Consider the following 19,520-nt stretch of genomic DNA (forward strand, 5'->3'; position numbering starts at 1 on the left):
CATTTCTCAGAATGTATCCCTGTCGTTAAGTGGTGCATGACTGTATATACATTTGTACAGCCTTACAAAAGTGCAACAAAGGCAGAGGCGGTCTAAACACTTTCCAGTCAGAAAGACAAGAAATAACACCCATGTCTATAAACTCCCTAATAAGTTACTCTTTGATAAAACAAACCTTTGGTGAGTTTAGCTATATGTCATCTGTCTCTGAAATACGTTACTGTCCGTTTTCATCATGATTGTAACTGGGCGATAATTCATTTAATTAAATGATTTTCACTTCTGTTCATTCTCTTTTGATAAAGTTGCTGCTCAACTTTCTAAAAGAAACTGCATTGTATAAAATTTGAGGTAGAAACAAGTCACATTGGCTTCCAATAAGAAAGTATAATTCAATTTTATTAGTATGAAATATTTTGAGATAATTCATTGTATTTGTGACCCCAGTACATGATTCTCAAATATGAAAGGGTTTTAACACAATCACACAATCGTTTAGTAAAACTGCTGTTTATCAGACCCCAAGAAAAGCAGGAAGGCACTTTCTCTTTTTGGTGTAGAGATACTACACTTAAAACACTGCTTATTGGCCATTGTATAATGGAGTCTATTCTGCTTCCCTGTTGTCAGATTCCTCTGTCTCAAACTCGACTAACAGAGAATGTCTGTTGGCGTGAGAACCTTCTTTGTAGAACACTTTCTTGACTGTGCCATCCTTTGGAGCCTTTATGATATGCTGCAGAGACACAAGACATGACAAACAATGTGATACTGATGAGGACCGAGCACATACCAAGTCAAGAAAGTCAGACGCAAAGTAAAAAATAAAGCCAATTGTTTTGATATTTTGTCATCGGTGCTTCCCTATCTTTTTCATATTACAGCAGACAGAGAAAATGACATTTTCATGATGTGCTTAAGGGCTGACACAACTGTAACACATTCAAGGTCACTAAATGAGAAGCTCCCAAGATTCCCAGTAGAATCTCACCTGGGACGCTTTTAAAAACAATTGATTTTTGGGCCCCACTCCAAGAGATCCCAATTCAACAGGTCTGGGGAAGCAGTTTTGTATGGTGACTAATATGTGTGGCCAAGGCTGAGAACTAGTGGCTTACAACTTCCAACCATCTAAAAACCTGAACAGCTAATTTAATATGATCGAGGTTTTCACTTTGATACTGATGGCTGGCACCCTAGGTTTGGCCTTATAAAATACCCATAGTTAACATTCAGTTGGGTTACTGCCTGAATCTAAGCTATTGATAATTTCATTAATTTCAGAATCAAATGACAGGTATGATTTCACAAAATTAAAATGAGAAAGATGGTTTGGTTTTGTTTCTTGCAGTTAATGCTTCATCAGTCCATGGCTCTGAATACTTAAAATGGTACTAACGAAATAAAGCAAAAGAACCAATTAGGTGTGATTAGCTGCTAAAGTTTACTTGGCAACTGAACTCATGATTTCACTTACCTCCATCTTCATGGAGGTCATAACCATTAGAGAATCTCCAGCTTTTACTTTGTCTCCAGCTTTCACAAACACCTAGAGATTCAGAATGACAGGTTAATACTTGAAAACACAGAGGGTCCTTTGTGGTCCACAGGTGATATGTATACATACACAGCAGAAGTATGAGTCTATGTGGTTGTCTTGTCTGCCAAAAACAAATGTATTGGTGCAAATCAGAGACCTAAAGGTCAGTCTGGCATTGCTGACACTGTTGTCCGTGGAAGGTACCACTTCGCTGCTCATCCCTACTCTCTAAGCTGTCGAGTTTTCCTTGAATCAGATGAATAAGTTTTATATATCTTGAGACCCTTTTGTTTTTTCATGAATGTACAGACAAGATATCCCACCAACAGTGAAGGACTACTATACTTAAATGTCTTTGCCACAGGCTGGGTAGAGGGTTGTACTTGGTTCTCTAGTTTGAGGTTGTCTAGGATAGTGTTCCAAGTCTTTATGGCCTTGTGTAATGAATGTAGACAATCTTTACGTGTAAGAATTAAACTTATTGGCAACCCCAGAAAAAAACCTCCATTTTCCTTTTTACGTGTATAGATAAACACATATATCCCATATGGTATCCTTGTCTTCTTGGTTAATACGGTTATCAAGGAATGTTTAGAAACATCATATTGTGGAGCCAGGTTCTTAAGTCAACGTGTAGAATCAAAATTGTGAAAAATAAGAAACTCCCTTGAAAGCCTCACAAATTACCCAAAGCTGAGTGATGCTTTAGCATCAGATGAGAGCAATGGTTTGGATTTAAGGGCCGGTTTTGGGAAAAACATGCATCTTTAAGTGTAAGACCCTGGTGCACACCTTATGCGGGGTGTTCACATTATGAGAGGCCTGTGGGAACTGAGACTGAATGAGCCAAATACGTCTCCCAGCTCATACTCCCTCTGGGGCAAACATTTCCAGAAGGCAATGGTTCTTGAAATCACTCAAACTATTTAAATAGTTATTTTCCTCTTTTTTAGAGGTACTAAGACTATATAGTTAAATTTTTTATGACTTAAATACATTTAAGGGGACACTACTATAATTCAAACATATGAAAAGAGACTACTGATCTATCACCATTTGAAGGTAAATCAGTATGGATCTCAACTCTGAGTATATACTGCATTCAACACCAAAACATGTTGTTCTTCACCAGTACCGCCTTTCAAATTTTAACACAGATGCAATTATGTACATTAGAGAAAATGTCATTATTTCATGATAAACTGTTTGCAATTAAATTTAACATTAAAAAACAGCCCTTCTGGATAATGCTTCATGAATACTCTATTTTAATCATGAAAAGATAATTTAAATAGTACTTTCATGGAAATTCCCACTTTCAAAAACAATAGTGTTTATTATAAGTTAGGTAAATGAGTATTTTCATTGATGACTATAATATAGAACTTGAATCTATAATAGAGTTTCTTGATTTCTTGAAATGGATGCTCTCCAATGGGCAAGATTTAGGGAGGGAAAAAAGATGCATATGACGAAGTTCAATAAAGATATCTGTTGGGTGTTACTGGACATTATTCTATGTACATTCACATGATTACCTTCTCAATGGTTCCAGTCATAGGCGCTATGGTACTTCCCTGAGTTCCTTCGAAGCTCACTGAAGACAAATATTTGGGGACTGGAATGCCAATCTGAACATTTCCTGCCTATAAATAAATAACAAACCAGAAATGAAAATCAAGATCTTATCCCTATAATTTTACTAATATATCTGAGGTTGATTGTTTTCAAGTTATCTGTTTAACCTTAGTCATATTTAACACCAGTTTTGTGACCCTAAGCAAATCACTAAAGCCCTCTCACTTTTGGCTTCCTAGTACACAGGAGTAACGGTATACGTGCCTCAGAGGGGATTAAAGGAATTCACGTATATAACTATTGGTAAAATACAGCCACTGGCTGGAAGCCATTTTTAGTAGGAACCCTACTATCAAGTGCTTAGTCTAAGTCAGAAACTGTTCTTTGCAGTTACATATATTTTGTCATTAACTGTCACAACAATCTTATAAAGTAGGTACTGTTATTATTCCTGTTTATAGATGGGGGAACTGAAGCTTGGAGTTTAACTTGTTCAAGGTCACAGAGCTGCTCAGTGGTAGGACCAGATTTTGAACCAAGCAGCTTCATATTCCAGAAATTATGCTCTTCACCACTCACCATACTGCCTCTGCCACCATATTTTTATAGCATATTGACTATGGAAAGAAATGCCTGGTAAAGTGAGATCATCCTTGACTCCATATATAGTAATACTTAAGGCATCTCATCACAAGGGACTGTGATCTGTAAGATGGTTCCCAAATGTGAGAAGACTTTGAAGAGGCCACAGTACATTTGATAACATTGTCTTCTGCCCAAGCAGAATGTTAAGGTCTCCTAATAAACTCCTAACCAAATCCATGCCAAGCCTATCTCTACCATCTATCAAGAGAATGCCACTAACCCAACTCACCTTCCCACTGCACGCCTTCCCCACAAGGAACCTCTGGTCCACACTCCTCTCCGAATGGGTCCCCTCCTCCCAAACCCCCAGCACTCCAAGTACCAGGAGGATGCTGGTTGGGGAAACTGTTCGGGCATCAAGTCCCTGAGAGCCAGTGCCCACTGAGCAGGGAGATATTCTCTGACAAGGGTGTGAGAACATGTCTCAGAATTAAAAAAGAAAATGAATATGTGTCTATCGATGAGAATCTGTGTGAACAAAAGAACGAGAGACGACAGGAAGGTAGCAAAGAAACAGAATGGAGAAAGAAACAGAGGAAAGGTCACATCATCGATTAAAGGAAGTAGGAACTTCCTCATCTCTTCCAATAGAATGCTCTGGTCAAGCAATTTTCTTCTAAACCCCAACAGTGTTAATATAAAGAAGAGACATTACCATGGAAAATAGGTAAATTGTGTTTTCCAGGATAATTAGCTTAGTTTTACTAGCAACTTCATTAATAGAACATTTCAGGTAAGTACTGTCTCCTTCACTATAAAGATCACCAAGGACATGGAAAGTTTTATCTTCAATCTGAAAAATAAAAACAAAAACAAAAAATACCAGAAAAGATCCTTAAAACAATATGAACAACCTTACGGTATTAATAAAATCAGAATCAATTCTTTACTATTAATAGTTTCAAAAAGTAACAGGTAAAATGGTTTTTAAAAAGTCATATAGAAACCTTTCACCTAATATTCATAAACAAAAGACTCTAGATAGAAACAGCAGTAAGATAATTAAAAGAAAAAAGTCATATAATATATCTATAGCATCATAATGCTACAGATAAAGGTTAATGTAAGAATAGCAATAAAATGTGGAATAGAAATATAAATCAAATTAAGCAAAATTATTAAAATTTGGTTGATGGGTGTATTACATGATAGTATGCATTTCCGAGTACCCAAAGTCAAATTTAGTTTTACTGTGCCAAAGTCAGTAATGAAAAAAGTCAGAACAACATAATTAGATGGTGTTTCTTTTATCTCAACAGCATGTAGATCACATTTATGGTTTTCAGTTATGATTTAAGAAGATAAATTAGCTGGAGATTGACCGCAATTTTCTCACTCTAAGAGAGAGTGCTAAAGAATAGATTTCACACTTAATTTCAAGGAAGCTGACAAAAGGACATGAAACCTTTTTGTTCTAAAGGATGTTTTCTCACATATACACTAAAGAAAAAATTTCCCTTACACATAGAAAATCCATTTAAATAGTCTCTATTTTTCATCTCAATTCCCATGATTTTAGTGTCAAAGTCCTGTGTTTATTCTTTTCAAATATATTATGTAGGTGAGGGTGAAATAGGTCACACTGCAGTGTGTATACATTGGTTCTCATCTATCCTAAGTTAAATATGCCATTTTAGTCTGCTTTGTAATCTACTGAAACAGCTATTTAAATGTTGTGGAATTCTAAGGACATAAAGGTTAGATTAGGGACAGTTTTGTTTAAAGATTTACGAAAGCACATCTTAATTTGTGAATGTAGTTCCACGAGCAGATTAGAACAAACCTGCAGTTTTACCATTTATCAAGAGATAAAAGGGATCCCCAAACCAGAGGTGCCAATATGAATTAAAACTCTCACGTACTAAGGGAGGTAGACTTCCCAAGTTTTTCAGAATCTCAGAGAAGGAAAAACAATGTGTCTCAAAGTGTTGGGAGATCTAAAGCATGTCTTTGATAAATCCATGTTGTAGGAATTTGAAATCTCTTAGTTCATATTAAAAATGATTTATTCCATTCTCTGAATTTGCATGTTACTATTGGACTGAAGTTGAGTTCTCACATTAGTCATTCGCAAAATGCAAATCAAAACCACAATGAGATACTACTTCACGCTCATTAGAATGGCTTTTATTAAAAAGAAGGAAAAAAACAGAACATAAATATAGACAAGGCTGTGGAGAAACTGGAATCCTTGTGCACTGTTGGGGGGAATGTAAGTTGATGTAGCTACTATGAAAAACAGTATGCTAGTTCCTCAAAAAATTAAAAATAGAACTACTCTATTTATGATCCAGCAATTCTACTGCGAGGTATATGCCCCTAAAGAATTGAAAACAGGGTCTTGAAGACATATTTGTACACCTATGTTCACAGTAGCATTAGTCATAGTAGCCAAAAGGTGGAAACAACTCAAGTATCCATCGACAGATGAATGAATAAATAAAGTGTGGTATATATAGCCAATGAAATACTATTCAGCCTTAAAAAGGAAGGAAATTTGGACACATGATATAACATGAAAGAACCTTAAAGACATTATGCTAAGTGAAATAGGCCAGTCACAAAAAGACAAAAGATGAATGATTCCATTTACTTGAGGTACCTAGGTGCTCGCTTCGGCAACACATATATTAAAATTGGAACAATGCTTGAGGTACCTAGAATAGTTAAGTTCATAGACACGGTAAGTAGAATGGTAGTTGCCAGGGGCTGGGGGGAAGGGAGAAGTGGGCTGCTTTTGTTTAATGGGTATTGAGTTTCAATTTTGCGAGAAGAGAAAAGTTCTGCAGATGTGTGGTGATGATGGCTGCAATAACAATGTAAATGTATTCAGTACCACCTAACTGTACACTTAAAAATGGTTAAAATGGTAAATTTTGTTATGTATATTTAAAAATATACATTAAAAATAATAAATCATAACAGTAATGTTCTCAGTTTAATGTTCTGAACACTTAATTTTAGTAGATGTAACTAATGTAAACAAAAAGCTCTTTGTAGAGTTTTAATAATTTTTAAGAATTTACAGAGATCCTGAGACCAAAAACTTTGAGAACTGCTTTAGATATAAAAATACATTTTGGGGGCCTTGATAAGTGTCTGATTCGAAGTTATTATTTTTTGCCAAGTTTTTTATTCTTAAGGGAACCACAAACTGAGTAAACAATTAGAAACTGGATAAGGGGTAATTTCCTCAAATTGTTCTGAAATAAAAGCAGATGACATTCTTCTAACTATAGATACACAAGTCAATGGCTTAAGAGAAACCAGAGAGTGAAATAAGACCAGATTCAGTATGAAAGAGATCAGATTTAGCTCTGAACTGTAGAACAAAAGCAGTGAGGCTTACCTGCATGCTGTATGACCCATCATGGTTATATGTTACAGTTATGGTTACATCTTCAGGGAAAAAAAATTTAAAAAAAATTAGAATAACTGAAATTCTAAAAATCTCCCTTTCAACCTAAAGATAACTAGCTATTAGGGATATCAGTATCTTTTAATTCTCTGGCAATAAAGATTAAAAAACAACAACAACAAACTATCAGCCATGTTTCAATAAAGGTAAATTTCAAACTTCTTTTCTAAAAATGGAGTTTTAGCTCTTTTAAGGTTGCAGGCTATTTTAGATATTTCCCCCTCCGCTAGAAAAGGCTCCAGTGTTAAGAGTAAAAAGTGCAATTAATTGGGAAAGAGAAGTTCTGATTTAAGGCTCAAATCTACATCTGTGGTATGACTACCTCTGTGATCTTGACTAAGTCATTTAGAATCTGAGTCTTGGCCTTGCAGGGGGGCCCAGGAGCCATCTGTGCCCAGCCATGGTCAACTCCACTGTGCTGAGACATTGCTGTCAAGGGCAAGCCATTAGGCTGTGTCTCCTTGGAGCTGTCTGCAGACAAAGTTCCAAAGACAGTGGAAAACAGTGGAAAACTTTCATGCTCTGAGCACTGGGGAGAAAGGGCTTGGTTTTAAAGGTTCCTGCTCTCACAGAATTATTCTGGGTGGTGAATTCACACACCATAATGGCATAGGTGGCAAGTCCATCTATGGGAAGAAATTTGATGATGGGAATTACTTCCTGAAGTACATGGGTCCTGGAATCTTGTCATGAAAAGTGGTGGACCCAACACAAACAGTTCCCAGTTTTCCGTATGCACTGCCAAGACGGGGTGGGTGGATGGCAAGCATGTGGTCTTCGGCATAGTGAAAGAAGGCATGAATATTGTGGAGGCTATGGAGCACTTTGGGTCCAGAGTAGCAAGACCAGCAAGATCACCACTGCTGACTGTGGAAAAATCTAATAGATTCGACTTGTTTTACCTTAACCACCAAACCATTCCTCCTGTAGCACACGAGAGTACCCCCCACTCCCACCTGCTCAGAACACCCAATAATCAGAACACCCAATAATCTTTGTGTTCTTGCTGCAGTTCACTGGGTTCCGGATTTTCCTTCCCTCCAAGTCTAGCTGGGTTGCAGAGTTAAGTTTATGATTATGAAATAAAAGCTAAACAACAATGGAAAATAAATAAAATCTGAGACTTGATTTTTCTGATCCATTCTGACCCATTAAATGGGTATGAGAATTTAACAATGATTAAATGTGCAAGTGTTTTATAAACTGTAAATGACTATGCAAATATAATATACAATATACTGATACTATTATGTGAATACAGAATATGTTAAAGACTATACTAGAAGATGGAAATCAAAACTTTTGTGGGGTAGAGAAGGTAAATCAAAATTATTTCATCTAATCCTGATACTTCAACCATCATTTTGATGGTTGCCAGTGCAAATCTGTTTCCTGCTCTGATCTTCCTTCTCCAGAACTCTGATTAGTCATTCCCAGCTAGATGTTCCATCCGTACTTTAAAATGAGCACAGTGGGTCCAAAAAATCATCTCCTGCCTCCGTCTGCTTTCCCTCCTGACCTGTGAGCTCCAAGACTGGCATTATTATTCTCCTTGTCACCCTAGTTTAAAACCTGTCATTCTTGCTTCCTCCTCTTTCTCCTTTCTACCTCCAATAGTCACCACAAAGGTTCCAAAGGTATTCTTCTCTTTGAATACCTGTCCTATACACACATTTCTTCCTTTCCATTTCCATCGCTCTACCCTGATTCAGACAGATGGCCTCAGGTCTGGCTCACTCTGAGGTCTTCCCAGGACTTCCTGCTTCCTGTCTCAATCTTTCCAGCTGATGCTTCCTAGTATGTCCCCACCACATTCGAAATACTTGGCCTTGCATTGAGAACACCAAACTCTCAATTTTATTTCCTACTCTGTTCTTCTAAATAGCCCTGTGTCCAATCATATGTGAAAATGGGCTAATTAATATTCTCCGTATGTCTCTAGCCTTCCTGTCACTGTGCCTCATTGCTCATGCTCCTCCTTCACTACATTGTTTGTCCCCAGCAGCACCAACTGAAACCACACATCTCGTTCACGTCATGCTACTTGGGAAGAGCCTGTCTAGGTGGAACAAATTCTCTCTTGTCTGAACATTTAAACTTCTGCGGACATTCACCATTATGATTCTCCCCTCGTCCAGTTTATGATAGAGTGATTTTTTTCTCTTTATCAGTTGTTCTAGAAAATTGCAAAAATAAAAATGTTCACAAGGCCTAAAAGTCTTCTCTGTTACCCATATGTAACTACCATTAAACATTTGAACATGTGAATCCTTTTGGAACTTTTAAAATGCACATTTGAGCTTGCATTTTTCTTTTATAAAAATAGTACATTGCTAAACATTGTTCTACAACCAACGTTATTTTAGTTAACATTGACATATCTTGTTCTTTCAACAGTAACACAGGGATAGTTTAATAATGATGATGATGATGATGATGATGATGATGATGATGATGATTATGGTGACAACAGCTAATATTTGTTGGCTGTTTGCTATCGGCCATACAATGAGCTAAGTGCTTTATATGTGCTGTTTCATTTAAAATCTACAATAACACAAGGAAGTAATTACCACTACCATCATCACGTATGGCTGAAGACACTTAATACTTAGACAGAGTGTGTGACTTGCCTAAGGGTCACAGACAAGAAGAGAGCCAGCATTCAAACCTACGTAGTCTAACTCCAGGGCCTACATTATTAACCACTAAGTCATCCATTTTCCCAACAAACACACTTCTTTGCCATGTGGTAAATTCCTTAAGAGAAAAACATAGGGACAAAGACATCTTTTTTCTGTTCCTTACATTATTCAGAATATCTCTTTTTTCAAAAACTCTGTACTGAATGTATGAATAAATGAAACTTCTCCACCCTATATCTTGTCAATATCTTTAACCCTTCTTAAGAGAAAATGCATCCAATTACACAAGATCGGTTTTCTTTCAATTTATAAAATATTAAAAATATTTAAATAACATGAATGCCAACAGAATCATAGTAAAAGACATTGCCAGGAAAAGTCTAAATTCTTTTATATGTTAACTTGTTCTTCCTTCCCCTAGATATTTCTTGACCCTTACAAGAGAATCTTAGACATCTTCATACATATTTAATAAGGTATGGAAGTTTAGCATGATGCAGTGTTAGGTAAGCACATGTACCCTGAAGTGTGGGTTCAAATTCTGGCTCCACCAATTATACCTGGTGTAATTTTTAAGAAAATTATTCATCTCCCTAAGCCATAGGCCCTCCATTCATAAAACTGACACAAATAATAACATCAGTCTCACTGGCCTGTTCTGAAAACACACAAGAAATAATTCATGTAAAGTGCCTAACAAAATTTCTGATATACTCAATAAATCTTAGCCATTATTGTCATCATTATTGTTGTTGTTATTATTGAGGATAGGGCAGGGTGCTGTGAATCTTGGCCACTAGTAACAAAATGAAAATATTTTTCAAGCCTTGAATATTTAAAATGTGTGGTCATTTTCACTGAGATCGTTAAGAGTTGGTTCTACTTGAGATTCATAAATACTTCTGGCCCTTAGACTTCCTATTTGGTGCACACTCTTATTCAACCATAGTCACTACTGATTAACATAACACTTCTGAAAACTGTTAAATTTGGACCTGGATTACTGTTGAAAAATACTGCCAAACATGAACAGCAATCATGTTGGCTTTTCAATTATATATTTACTTTTTTAAATTAAAATTTTAAAAAATTCCAAGAAATGCAACATAATTCAAAACACTGCTCAGTGCCTTAGTGAAAATCCATGCCAAGTAACACAGTTGGTTCATCTGAATTATGATCACACATATGATTTTCCTGTTTAATTTAGGTTGAAGAAGCTACTGAAACTTTATTGTTGCTGATACTTGTATTCGGCATATAGGAATCTAAAGTAAGATACTTCCACATTTTGGAGGGTTTTTTTTTTTTTTAGGATGAAATGAATAAATACACCAACATAAATGTTACCATTTGCAGAATGATAATCTATAAGGGATGTCTGCAAACTTTCTTTCCAAGTACTCAGTGCACTTAAGGTAATCTAGGCTCAGAATGAAAAAATACCCAAAGATCTGAAACACAATCAACTTTTGTGAACAAAGAATGTGTTAATAAGTGAGCAGATGTCTACACAGAGTCAGGGTAAAGAGGAGGGTGTTGCGATGAGCTGGCAGGAAGATTCTGTTCTACCTGGTATGCACCTTTTCATAACAGAGCTGTCACAGTTTAATGACAGCTCACCTTCAAGGTTCTCTCCCAGCTCTGACTCTTCTACCCATCTGGCTTCCCATGCAAACTGTACTGCAGCAGAAGGGATAGTGCCACCTGCTATCACATGATTTTGGTCCCTCTGGTACATTATTCCAGCCATAAATTTATAAACTCCTCTGACGTAGGTATCAGCCTCTCCTGAGTTCAGTTACAATAAATCAGTCCTCACCATGAGCCTACTCAAATTAGTTTGCAATAAAAATCAGTTTTCCACTGGAAAAGTGGTGAAATTAGCACAGAAGTCAGGGTCAGAAAGATTGGACGTCAACCATGGCTCTGCCACTTACTAGCCTCAAGTAAGTTATTCCACCTTCCATGCCTCAGTTTCATCAGCCATATGTGGGTACAATAGTGACTCCCCTGCATTAAGTAGTGGAGACAAAAATTTACTTGTGATAAGGCACTTAATAAATTATAACTCTTTAGTAACCACTTCCACCTGAAACATTGCCTAAGGAGTGGGTAATCTTCCCCTGGAGTAGTTTTGAATAGTTTTTTTCTTATTTAAAAGTAATATTCCCACTGAAGAAAAACTACAAAGCTAAGAAAGTACAAAAAAGTGGGTTAGGGGGAGATTGCCTCAAATCCCACTACCCCATGGCAACCTCTCTAACATTTTGGCAAATTACATTTCGGTCATTTTGCTATGTATGTTTTATGACATATTTTTAGAACAGTCACAAAATATAGAAAAAGTATAATGAAGAAAAACAGAAATCATAACTACCACCCAGAGTCAACCAATTCTATCATTTTGGCATACTTCCTTCCAATGTTTAGGCTAGAATCTTAAAAAAATGTAATTGACTAATTGTAGTCATGCTGAATCTTTTTTTTTTTTCGTCAGGTAAATGTGATATATTTGTATAAAGCACATTTTTCTTCTAATAAAACATTACTTACTATTTTCACCATCCCTAAGAGTCATGTTTCTGGTGTAATAGATATTCAGTCTTCTTCCATTGCTGGATGCAAAAGGAGAATATTGATCTTGAAAAAAAATTCAACAACAAATTTATGAACATCAAGCCTACTAAATTTATACCTTACAAATGAAAACATAAAACATAGTTCCTATACTGGCAACTCAAATGTGTTTTTCTTTGTCTTCTCATTGCTTTACATTTAAATTAGATATTTTGATTTACATGTCAGAAAATTTCATACGAAAAATTCCAGCTTTTCTTGAAAAATGAGAATATCTGCAGCCTAAACTCTCATCCTCTGGTGGCATCAATTGCACAGTGGTCACCCCTTTTTGATAGGGCTAATGCATTCCAGGTCACTAAAATCTCTACCACTCACTATTTTTCTTCTGCCTGGCCCCTTTTATTCTCCTATGTTATTGGTCCAGCCCAGAAGTGTTTGCGTATCCATCCTCTGTTAGACAATACCCAGGAGCTATATAGCATAGCTAAATTGAAGCAGTTTATTCTGAAGCTCATAGCTGTGCCAGTTAAAAATAATGAAAAGAAAAAAGGTGAGAATAAAAGGACACTCCATTATAAAAATGCTAAGTACAGGCTTAGGAATACCATATGAGGCATATTTAGATGCATTTCTTTTAACGTAAAAGGACAAAATAAGGATAGGGCACAAATCTCCTAAAGATGTAATTATATATTTTAAGCTTTCAATATAACTTTCTTGAATGAATCCAGAAATTGATGATCCTAATAATAGGATCCTATAACGATATAATAATCCTAACAATAATGAAGAGATAAATGGATTAAATTTTTTTTTTTCCTATTTGCTCCAAAGGTCAGAGTTAGCTGAAATAAATACTATGGAGCAACTTTGGGAGAGCTCAGATTTTACTCAATTTAGAGGGAAGAACTTTTTAATGGAGAATTGACCAAAACTAATAAACTAATTAATTTCCAGTTTCCTGAGATGTTAGGAAGAGTTGAGTGACAACTTAGTGGGGAGCTGAAGCAGGGATGCATGCGTGTTGCAGCCAGGATGAATCTCTGCCATAATCCTTCCCATGCTCCAACTCTATGACATGATGAAGTATGTAGGTCTCTAGTCAGTCAGAAATTTGATCATAGAATGAAAAAAGAGAGGAGGAAATAACTCGACAATAAATCATGGGTAATCCAAGGGAATCTGAGAGTCTCCAGGACTCTGTCTTTAATCCCCAGGACCTGGGAAGTTGCTGTGGGTACAGAGGCCATGACAAAGTAGGCCACAAGAAGTGGTAAATAAAAGAAGCAGAAAGGGATCAGCGTGGGCTGTGGCAAGAACCAGTGATTGGTTGAAAAGAGATCCATCTTGACATTGTTAAGTGATTAGTTAAGCTATATTTAATGGGTACTTTAAAAAGTGTTCATGGGTACAGAGCTCTACTTCATCCCAAAAACCACATTAGCAGAGGATGGTATCGATCACCGAGAGAAGAAAAGGGAAGTAAGAGCGGCATAAAGAAGGAAGAGCATGTTCAATAATTATTCATAAAATCTTGACAAGCAGAGGAAAGAGAAAAGCATTCCATACCTTGTGTCTGAATTTTGAAAACATCAGCCTTCTCCCTGAGGATGAGACCCAGAGCTCCCTGGCATAAAAGCTCTTTGGCTATGGGCTTCCGACTGAGCAACAGTTCTTCGCGGTGTTGAGGGATGAAATCAGTGTGCACGTTCCCAGCTTCAAACTCTGGGTGGCCAGACAGGGTGTGGACAAAGTCAATGTTGGTGTGCAGTCCGACGATCTAGGAAGAGAATAAAGCCCATGTCCCCAGTGAGTGGAGAAAATAACATAGTCAGAAAATCATTTTTATGGCTTCTGCTCTTTCTGCTAAGTATTTTCTACTATGGACAACTCTCAGAAAAACAAAAGAAACAAACAAAAAACCCCACTTCACCATCGCTATATATCTAGACTTCACATTTAAAACTACATTTTACTATGATAAAGAGGACACAGGAAATGGTGTTAGTGTAGGTAGTGTGGAGACATTTAGTTGACTAAGGTTAGGAAAGTGATAAATATTAAGAGACTTAAACGACATTTATTTGCAAGATATTGAAGGCCTACCACTTAGAACATTCTCACAACAGAGGACCACTAGAAATAGAGGGCAGAATTCCTACACTGGGGAGGGGAAAGGATTAAATAACCTCAAAAAAGCTTCCTTCCAACAATGAAATCCAAATTTTACACACGGATATAAAAATAAAAAAGGTATAAAACTTAACCCAAAGCAACCTAATAAATGGAACCAAGGGCAAAACCGGCTATCTGAGTCTGGAGTTTATTCATTTACTGATCATTCATTCATTCATTCATTCACTCACTTAATAGCCATTTCCTGAGCACTCTTTATGTGCCAGGCCCTGATCCAGATACTGGGGACACAGTGAAGACCAAAACAGACCAAGTCCTTGCCTTCACAGAGCTTACATTCTAGGGATAGATAATAAATGATATCCATAAACAAATATCTATCATAATGTCAGGTGATATGAAGAAAAACAAGGCTAATTAAGGGGACAGAGAACAGCAAAGGGTCCTATTTTAAATAGGGCAGCCCAAAGAAGACTCTGAGGTGAGCGGGGGCTGAAGACAGTGAGGAGGGGGTCCTGTGATCATGTGCAGTTAAAACATTCTGAAAGAAAACAGGAACTCATGGCTCCGTGCTATCTGTGCCTGAGGAATGGCAGGGAGGACACTGTGGTTGGAGTCACAGATATCAGAGATTTGATCAAAGTAATGACATACAACAATTTGAATACCATGGGCTAACAAGAAATCTTTCTAAGAAGCTCCCTCAGCTGGTACTTACTGCACCAAGAAAATTAATGTGCTGCAGAAAACAACATACTATCAGATGGATAAAACTGAACATAATTATTTTTTCTCTGGAGAAAAATAATACCAGACTGTAGGCCACACTTGCACAACTGGACCTATCTACAGGATGGATAGGAATCTCATATCAGATTTCCCTGAAGTATAACACTGACACTAATAGTTTTAGTCTTGTAATATCTCTTTTCTAGCTGGATCAAGAAGTCCTCACATCCTATTCTGACCCATGAGAAATTCTCCCATGTGAAATTATTTTGTTGGTGACATATGGGTAATTAATTTGTAGAAATATGTTGACAAAGACAAAGGTTGACCCATTGTGACAGACATGCTTGGCTGGAGAGATACCAGAGCACTGGGGACTAACATGGTCCCAAGTCACTCACATGGTACTGACGAAGGTTGACCCTCAGTTTTCTCAAGGCCGCTTGGCGATCTGCAGCCCACACGACCAGCTTTGCAATCATGGGGTCGTAATGCACTGACACTTCATCTCCTGAAATTGAAAAACCACATAACTGCTCAAAGTCAAAGCTAAAAGGATAAAATATGACGAGCAAGATACTCTGCCAGGGCTTTATATACACTTACTCCTCAAAAAACACTGCATGATAGATATTATTATCACCATTTTATTCATGAGGAACTGAGGCTAATAGGGGTTTAAAAACTTATCATATGTCTATGGAGGGTGTGGCCATCTAAGAGCACCAGCCCCTAAAAATTGTGGTTCAACGACACACAGACAGGCTTTCTCAGCCTATCTTCTGAACCTTCTTTTCCCTTCTCATTTTGGAAGTCAGTGCAAAATCTCGCTATCCTGTCATGTCACAATCACCTCTGCCCTTAGCATTCCCTTCCTTCCACCCTGTTTCCTCATCAGAAAAATAAGGATACTAATTTCTCTATCCTGTAGTTGTTGGGAGGGTTGATGATAAAGTACCAAGTGCCATATCTGACTGAGCTGATAAACAAATAGCAGCTATCATTATTATGATAGTCTTAGAGAACAAGAATCTGAACCATGCCTATCTCTCACTGGTTAGAAATGGTTCGAGTGAAAAGGATGTGGTGTATTATAAAGAACACTGTTCCAGGGCCTTTTCGTGATTTTGGCAGGTCACTTGACCCCTGTGAAACCCAGGGTCTTCATTTATAAAATCAAGGGATTGGATTATACTCCCTTCGTCCATCCATCTATCTATCCATCAATTCTTCCATCTACCCACTCGCTCACCCACCAACACACACTGAATACCTTCTAGGCCTCGGCTTGAGCAAGGTGCTGCAAATATACCACAGAAAATACAGTCCCCTTCTTAAAAATCTTACAATCTCGTGGGGGAAGCTAGACAAGAAGTACATTACCATAAGATAATGTAATGAGGGCAATGTCTGAGGAATGCACAATGGGCTCAGGAAACACAGAAGAGTGCTGGGGGAAGTTTCTTGGATTAGATTATTCTTCCCGGTGCCAAGATGTGAATCTGGGAGTCCTTCTCAGAATTATGTCTGTTAACTTTTGAGTACCTTTATTAAATTACTATGCAAGCTTTGCTTGCCCCACAGGTTCTTTCTTTTCTATTGCAAAGGCCCTCTTTTCTCTCCAAGATGTTAAAAAATTTATTGACTACCAAATCTTGCTGTGGCTTATCCAGAGCTATCAAAGTGTTGCCAATTTATCATTAAGAAGTCCTAATTTCTCATTTTGGCTTTCAAGACCCTATACGATTTGCTCTCAAGGTATGTCTCCAGCCACATCTCCAACTACTTACCATCTTGAACCATTTTTCCAGCCACATGTTTTCTTATAGTTCTTCGAACATACCTTTAGTTAAGTTCTCTTTTCTTCACTTTTCTTTGAAGTTAAATCTGCCTAATCAAATCCACTCTAGATTTCCTTTCAAAAACATCTCTTAATTATATGAGCCTAACATGATCTCTTAGTCCTGAGAATTGTTATATTCCATCACTCACCATCTCTATAACTTCTCTGCAACCAAAGTTAAGGTGGCAGTAGACAGTAGTGGCTCGGAGTGCAGATTCTGGAGCCAGACTATCTGGGTCTGAATCTTGCCTCCAAGGACGACCGTGGGCAGTCAGTTAACTTCTCTGTGCCCCGGTTCCTCATCTAGAAATGGGGGTGATAATACCTACCCATAGGGTAGTTCTCATGGTTAAAAGAGCCCAGAGAAAAATTATCTAGAATGGCACCTGTATGTAGGAAGTGGTAAATAACTGTCAGTTATGGCTATTGTTATTAATCATATGCTGAATTGTGATAGCTCTTGCACTGCTTTTTACTTTTAAATTTCTTTTATTATTGCTTAGTTTGCACTAAGTTTACATATTAATTCTCCAGCTTGACTTGAAGGCAGAGTACCTCAAGCATAGCAAATATCAGTCACCTTAAATCATTTCAAAGTAAAAATGTAAAATGATACTCATAAAATATTTGTTGCTTAGGTTCGACCAAGTACTACTGCATTTGACAAAAGAGAGTGTTGTTTGAAAATACTAGTCATTCCTTAAAATTAACTATTCCAGAAGGAAAAATAAAGATGAATGAGAAATCAATTAAATCCTTTATTTTAAAACACACTAGAGATTTCCACAAGACACAGGGAAAGACCTCATCCAAAAATAAAAATGCATTAAAAATTCAAAAAGACTTATTGTTTTACTTCACTGTACCTTGCCGTACGCCAGTTTCAATCCTAGTGGAAAGGTCTGCTCGAGGGGTAGAGAGATGCACTAATGGCCCAGCCCCTGGCATGAAGTTATTGTGAGGATCTTCTGCGTATATTCTAGCTTCAAACGCATGGCCCTGCAGAGCTATTTCTTCCTGGCTCAAAGGAATCTTCTCTCCTGCTGCAATCTGGTAATAGAAGAGTATGTGTTTCTTATGAAAATCCACCTTAAAGCAGCTACGAGACTACTAAATTGGTGGGCTTGCCTTTTTCTATGTAAAATGTACATTTGGGCTTTATAATGAAGCCAAATAAAAATTATTATTTTATCCACCATTTGAGTATTAGGAAAAAGCAAAAAGAGATTAAAAAACAGGTGCAACTTGAAAACAATGTATTAATTGCAATAGGTTTCTAGAGTTTTAAAATAGAGAAAGCAAGCAAACTGACAGAAATTATAAATATAAAAATCAGCGTTTTTTTCAAATTTAATTAAAACTAAGATTTCTTTCCGGCAAGATAGTCTCGGTTTTCATCTAAAACATTAGAACTCAGTTACCAAATCAAATTTTTTAATAGTAAATTATTAGTTGGTGTTTAGGACTATAATCACAGTTATGGATAAAGTGTGACATTAGTCATCCTTGTAATCTTCATCAGCAAGTGAGTGATAAAGCAAACCAGAAAGGGGAACATAAGGTTTTTCAATTTTATTATATTTATGTATATTGCACGGCACCGGATTACGAACAGGATGATCATTACTGTTCATCACTTATTATTATTTTGGCCATTATGTACCAATACTACAAATCTCTTTCTCTAATTAGTGTAATTTAGAAAAGGCTATTGAAGGACTTGCTGTCACACTCTCCCCTTAAGTTTTCCTTCAAGATGAGAAAATGACAAAAGAGAAAGCACATGGTACAGGGGAAAAAAATTCTAAGTAACTTAGCATCACATTGAACTAAACTGGTAAGTATAAAACAGAGGCAAAGATTTAATCTCTTTAAATCTGAAAAACAAGAAAATTCTTTAAATAAGACAAATCAGGAACTACAGCAGTTAAGAGTAAAAGGAAAATGGACTGAATTGAATGTCTTTATCGCATGGTGTTTTAAACCATAGACTCTGCAGCCATATTCCTTAGAAATCTTTGATCTGCCATGATTTCAAGATTCTGGACTCTCTTGAGTTGCTATTTCAGAAAAAAAAAAAATCCTCCTTTTCCTTGAACTCTGGAAATATAAGCACCCCAGAAGTATCTAAATCCACTAAGTTTTCCTGACATCCACTAACACTTACTAGCCTGATGTGCCTGGTTTTCATTAGCTCCCAAGGCTATAGGGGCCCAGAAGAATCTTTCAGCTCAATTAAAACCACCAATCACCCCCAAGGAAATAGTAAAAGGAACATCATATTATTGTCCACGGAAGTTCTGAAAAGACAAAATTATCAAAATAATCACGACATGAAAACAATTTAAATTCAGGATATATACAAACCAAGAATCCCAAGAGATCTAGAATTTTTATACAACT

At 36.9% G+C, this 19,520-nt stretch overlaps 1 protein-coding gene and 1 pseudogene across 1 annotated transcript in view; one reads left to right on the forward strand and one right to left on the reverse strand.

The window, feature by feature from the left end:
* Positions 1-372: 372 nt before the first annotated feature.
* MCCC1 (methylcrotonoyl-CoA carboxylase 1) overlaps positions 373-19,520 on the reverse strand; it is a 49,006-nt gene continuing 29,858 nt past the window's right edge. The window contains exons 11-19 of the mRNA XM_006925757.3: positions 17,984-18,167; positions 15,676-15,785; positions 13,979-14,189; positions 12,383-12,469; positions 7,113-7,162; positions 4,419-4,556; positions 3,079-3,186; positions 1,478-1,549; positions 373-736 (exon numbers count right to left, since the gene is read on the reverse strand). Of these exons, the coding sequence (XP_006925819.1) occupies positions 608-736; positions 1,478-1,549; positions 3,079-3,186; positions 4,419-4,556; positions 7,113-7,162; positions 12,383-12,469; positions 13,979-14,189; positions 15,676-15,785; positions 17,984-18,167 (1,089 nt within the window). The 3' untranslated portion in view covers positions 373-607. The remainder of the gene's footprint in view (positions 737-1,477; positions 1,550-3,078; positions 3,187-4,418; positions 4,557-7,112; positions 7,163-12,382; positions 12,470-13,978; positions 14,190-15,675; positions 15,786-17,983; positions 18,168-19,520) is intronic.
* On the forward strand, positions 7,549-8,248 carry LOC102891904 (annotated as a pseudogene).

Source organism: Pteropus alecto, unplaced genomic scaffold (assembly GCF_000325575.1).
Source record: "Pteropus alecto unplaced genomic scaffold, ASM32557v1 scaffold88, whole genome shotgun sequence".
Lineage (NCBI taxonomy): Eukaryota > Metazoa > Chordata > Mammalia > Chiroptera > Pteropodidae > Pteropus > Pteropus alecto.